Raw genomic sequence first — 5,896 nt, 5'->3', positions numbered from 1 at the left:
AAACAACCAAATTATTGTAAAACTTACCGGTATAACACAATAAACTAAACTTAAAAATATTATTTATAATGATGTCTATCAAAGCTTGCGTTGCTCGCGGCCTTAAAAAAATGGGGATGCCGTAAAAAAAAAAACATCAAACACCGTTTGTTTTCTATTTCCTATGCTTCATGGCTGTTATTATTATCTCATTTTCGTACTCTTTTCATCAGTCTGTGGTCGTAAAAAAATAATTAGCACAGACTATAAATGTAACAGGCAACTCAAAAACCGTGCTTTATTTGATTTTAAATCAAAGAATACATTACGTTTCAAATGTAACATGGTGACCGCTACGCTATAAATAACAATATATATAATTTGCAGTCATTAAGCTTATAATAATTAGTAAAAATGTCTAAGTTTAATATTAAAATAATACAAAATAAACAGAACATATAGTTTAAATACTAATAATACTCTACATCATGTGTTTACCAAATAAGCTTTTGTGTATTTACATTTACAATCTTTATTTATGTTTTTCTCTCAAAAAAAAAAACACATTTTTTTTTATTTCAAGCTTGTGAATTTTGAAGTTTTCTCAGGTTTCTCAGGTTATGACAACTGTGACAGTTTTGGCTGGCAACAGTGGCAGCACTGTTGCCAGTGTTGCCAATTCAGCTCTTTTAGAGCTAGATTTGGCTCTATTTATCATGTATCAGCTCTAAAAAAACCCGTTTAGCTCCTTAGCTTCTTTTTACGACTATTCCAGCTCTTTTTCAGTTAGCCATACCACGGTGGCTTTCCGGCTTCGAATCCACTACCAAAGTGCAGGTTAATTATTGAACGCAACCATTTTGTATTGTACTTAACCATAGATCATAAAGAGATTCGGGTCGACGGCGCGGTGCGAACGGGGAATTCCCCACAGTCGCCGTACACGATTTCTTCCTTGCGCTTACATGGTATTCATTCATTTTACGTATTTTTTTTTTTTTTCTTTATTTAGAAACAAACAGTCTCTTATATTGATAAATTGTTACAATATAGGGTAATAAACTTATAGACCTACAGTTTCCTTAAATATAGTATGAAAACCATATAACCTAAATACATATAATTACTAAACTAAACCTGAAATTCTAAGTTGCCAAATCGAAGTTACAAATAATGCTCGTACATCCTAACAAAAATAAAAACAAAGATGAAGTACATTGCAATAACACTAATAACAAACAATAATTGCAATTAAATTAAAGTTAACTATCTAATTTAAGTCCATTAATACATTTCAATGTAAGTTGTTTGAAACTACCGAACTTTTCACTGAAAATATCTACATTTTGAAACTTATCATCATATATCCTGCATGCTCTTCTAATGAAACCGTTTCTCGCATATGCGGTTCGACTACGAGGAATATAAAAGAGGTTCTTCTTTCTACATGCTCGCTCACAACGACGGGGTACTCTAAATGAAACAGATTTTAATAACTCAGGGGCGTCGATGATGTTGTTAATGACTTTATAGAGAAGTATAATATCAGTGCGTTCGCGACGCAAGCTCAAGGGTAAAATATTATGTCTTTTCATAGCATTTCATAGCATTTCATATTATGTGACAAGTGATCAGTTTGAAGAGTTAGTGAGTCAATTTAAAAACAACAAACTGTATACGACACCAGTGGCTATGTCGGCTTCGCCATGTTTTAGGAACGTAAATACAATAAGAGGCGCTTGTCTCGACAGCGGTCCTATAGGCCTTCTACACCTGGATGAGACAGTTGTAGAAGCTAGCAGTGAAAACATAAAATCATCATCATTTTTATACCAGAGCAACGATTGCGAGCAAAAAACGTGTGCAAAATCAAACACACAAAGCCCGGTGGCAGGTAGCGATAAGATAGATGCAACTAGTATACAGGTTGCGGGGCGCGAAACCGGTTCATCGAGTTCGACGACCGCTCATAAGTTGAGCGACCGAGATTGTGATAACGTTATGAATTCAAGTAAACAAATAAACACTTGCAATATAACTATAGCCGAGGTGGTGAAAACGAAACCGATAATGCCTTCAAGTCCGCCTTCTATGCCTAAGAGTGATGATACTTGGCATATTGTTGGCAAAAAGAAAAATATAAGGAAAAATAGATCTAAACCACAATTTAGGCCTAAGATAGGATCGGGAAGCGATTTGGATTGCAAGTTTAAAGCAGCGGAGCCGAAAGTCCCGATATTCATAACAAAAGTACATAAGGACACCAAAGAGTCGGACATTTGTGAGCATATTTATTCGAAAACTAAGGAAAGAGTGCTTTTAGAAAAACTCGACATAAAGAGAAAGGATGATCACAATGCTTATAAATTCTTTGTAAGTAAAGAAATGTTGCCGCGGTTTCTGGATACGGAAATATGGCCTAAGGGCATTGTTTTCAAGCGGTTTGCTCACTATAAGCAGCGTATTTCAAATAACGCTGTCAATGGCATTAATGATCGTGTTGTTAATGAATAGAGAGGACACATGTAAAGTAGTCAGTTTTAATTGCAAAAACGTTAAGCGTTCCGTTGATAGCATACGTGAATTATGCCGTTCCTGTCACATAATTGCCCTACAGGAGACATGGTTGCTGCCGGATGAACTTTCTTTCCTAGATGGTATCGATGCCAATTTTAAGGGTATGGGGACTTCTGCCGTTGACACTTCGTCTGGAATGTTGCGAGGTAGGCCGTACGGCGGTGTTGCGCTTCTTTGGAAAAAGGGAGCTTTTCAACAGGTGTCAGTAATCAAAAGTGATAATCCAAGAATCTGTGCCATTAAAATTTTTTCGAATAATAGGTCCTTTCTAGTGATTAGTGTGTACATGCCCACGGATAAATCGGAAAACTTACCGGAATTTACGGACTGCCTCGCGACGGTAAGTGCAATAATTACGAGTGAGAACATTGAATCGATCTATATACTCGGGGATTTTAATGCACATCCGGGTGAGCCCTTTTACTCCGAATTGGTGTCGTTTTGCGACGAGGTGAAATGGGTATGCGCGGACGTTGAGAGGCTGGGCGTACAGTCGGGATCGTATACGTTCGTCAGTGAGGCTCACGGTTCACGGCGTTGGCTGGATCATTGTTTGGTATCTAATGCCACGTTAGATACTATTACGAATGTTTATGTTAAGCTTGATGTGATGTGGTCCGATCATTACCCGCTCATAATTGAATGCAATTTTACAGTACTGAACATAAAGTCTTGTTATAAAAATGTATTAAATAAGGTAATCTGGGGAAACAGAAATGCGAAACAGATAGAAATGTATAAGAATGAATGTCACGAGCGCTTAGGTTCTATAGACTTACCGGGTCATTTATGTGAATGTTATATGTCGCATAAAGTATGTTGTATAGCTGAGCATAAAACTGTTATTGACAAACTTTATAAGGATGTAATAGAAGCCCTCAAATGTTCGGCTATCATTAGCAACTCTACGCAGGCACGTAGAAAAAACAAAATAGTCGCAGGCTGGAATAGGTACGTCAGCAAAGCTCACGGGGAGGCCAGGCGTAGTTATCAAGCATGGGTGTGGTATAATCGGCCTATTTCGGGTCCAGTATATGATGCAATGATTGAGAGCAGAAGGGTATTTAAATCGCGCCTAAAATGGTGTCAGAAGAACGAGGAGCAAATTAAATTTGATAAAATGGCATCATTACATTCCAATAAAGATTTTAAGCAGTTTTGGAAATGTACAAATAGCATGAGTACTAAACCTGGTCTTCCCGCGAGTATCGATGGCGTCAGTGATCCCAAACAAATAGCAGACTTATTTAAACAACTGTTTTTAGTTAAATCACCGTTGGGACCGTCACGTTCGGAGGTCGAGGCTGAGACCATGAGTGAGCCTATTATAATAGGGACAAAAGTAACCGCTCAAGACGTAGCTAGGGTTATAAAGAGCATGTCTAGAGGCAAATCCCCAGGTCATGATGGACTCAGCCTCGAACACCTACAACATGCTGGCTCGCATTTACCTCGTGTTCTTGCTTTGCTATTTACGTTATGCTTGGGACACTCTTATTTACCGGCTGAGCTTATGAAAACAATAGTTGTGCCGATTGTGAAAAACAAGACTGGAAACACATCGGACAAAACTAACTACAGACCAATTTCGCTTGCCACTATTGTAGCGAAAGTGCTGGACAGTCTGCTTAACACACAGTTAGATAAGTACGTACAGCTGCACGATAACCAGTTCGGTTTTAGGGCCGGATTATCAACGGAAAGTGCGATACTGTGTCTAAAGCAGACTGTCAAGTACTACACCGCCCGAGACACGCCAGTGTATGCGTGTTTTCTAGATCTGTCGAGGGCTTTTGACCTAGTCAGCTACGATATACTCTGGGACAAATTGGTGGATATGAGGGTCCCTCGGGAGCTCATATCCATTTTTAAATTCTGGTATAGAGGGCAGGTCAACAGTGTTCGATGGGCGGGGGCGCTGTCGGAATCGTATAGGTTGGAATGCGGGGTGAGGCAGGGCGGGTTAACCTCACCGAAGCTTTTCAACTTATACGTGAACGCACTAATTGACGAGCTCAGTAGTACGCATATCGGATGTCACGTGGAAGGCATTAACGTAAACAATATTAGCTACGCGGATGATATGGTGCTGCTGAGCGCGTCGCCATGTGGTCTCTCTAAACTCATAGCGGTCTGTGAGAGGTATGCTATTACGCATGGGCTCAAGTACAATGCCGCGAAAAGTGAGTTAATGGTGTTTGGAGTCAGAGGGAAGTGTTTGCCGACAGTACCAGCCTTAAAGTTGAATGGGAATCCCCTGAAGCTGGTCAATCAGTTTAAATACTTGGGGCATATCATCACCTCTGACTTCAAGGACGGTGCCGACGTCGAAAGGGAGCGAAGGGCGCTGGCTGTTCGAGCAAACATGATTGCCCGCAGGTTTGCTCGTAGCTCAACTGCCGTAAAGGTAACATTATTCCGAGCATTTTGTACCTCATTTTATACGAGTAGCCTGTGGGTTAACTACACGCAGAAACAGTACAGCGCGTTGCGAGTGCAATACAACAATGCTTTTAGGGTGCTGATGGGGTTGCCTCGCTACTGCAGCGCATCGTTAATGTTTGCGGAGGCGCGCGTGGACAGCTTCTCTGCCATCATGCGCAAACGCGCCGCCTCGCTGATCAGCAGGGTGAGGGCCAGCACCAACAGCATCCTAGCAATGTTTGCAAGCAGGTTGGATGGTGCGTATCTGAACCACTGCAGTGCGCTCCATGTATTCGACAATATGTAATAATAATATTGTATACTAACACTAGACGTAAGATAAGTAGGTACTAACATGGTTATTTAATTTTAATGTAATCGGAATATTGTTAAATTTTATTAATTAACTTATTTATTTATTTAATTTATTGTAATGTATTATGTTTGTTTGTTTGTTGTGTGATCCCAGATGGTCGAAATAAATGATAATTTAATTTAATTTTAATTTATAGCGGTAGTGTAATCTATGTATTTATTTCCAGTGCGATATTCAATTGCTCTTACAAACTTCTTTTGCACTCTCTCTATTCTATCGCCATGAATTTTATATAGCGGGTTCCACACTGAACTAGCAAATTCTAATCGACTACAGACATAACTATTAAATAATATCTTATACGTCGAAGGTCTCCTGAAATCTTTACCTACGCGCAATATGAATCCCAACTGCTTAAAAGATTTATTTAAGATATTATCAATGTGGGGTACAAAGGTAAGCTTTTGAGTCCATGATTACGCCGAGGTCACGGATCTGGTTCACACGTATGTGAAAAGTTTATGTCATTTGAGAGATTGGTGCTTGTTTTGTTCTAAAGTTAAGTTTGTTTGTTAAGAAAGTGACTGAAGTGAAGGCTAT

The 5,896-nt window shown here is 39.3% G+C and overlaps 1 protein-coding gene across 1 annotated transcript; it reads left to right on the top strand.

Annotated features, from left to right (window-relative positions):
• The first annotated feature begins 1,596 nt into the window (after positions 1–1,596).
• On the top strand, positions 1,597–5,483 carry LOC133534194 (uncharacterized). Its single transcript, XM_061873281.1, has one exon. It carries the CDS (start codon positions 2,462–2,464, stop codon positions 5,285–5,287), a length of 2,826 nt encoding a protein of 941 aa, XP_061729265.1. The 5' UTR covers positions 1,597–2,461; the 3' UTR covers positions 5,288–5,483.
• Positions 5,484–5,896: the final 413 nt, after the last annotated feature.

The sequence above is a fragment of the Cydia pomonella genome, unplaced genomic scaffold, assembly GCF_033807575.1.
Source record: "Cydia pomonella isolate Wapato2018A unplaced genomic scaffold, ilCydPomo1 PGA_scaffold_68, whole genome shotgun sequence".
NCBI lineage: Eukaryota > Metazoa > Arthropoda > Insecta > Lepidoptera > Tortricidae > Cydia > Cydia pomonella.
This window is presented reverse-complemented; position numbering and strand designations above follow the sequence as displayed.

Coding starts and splice junctions, on each gene's coding strand:
- LOC133534194 (XM_061873281.1), top strand. CDS start 2,462: ATGGCATTAATGATCGTGTTGTTAATGAATAGAGAGGACACATGTAAA.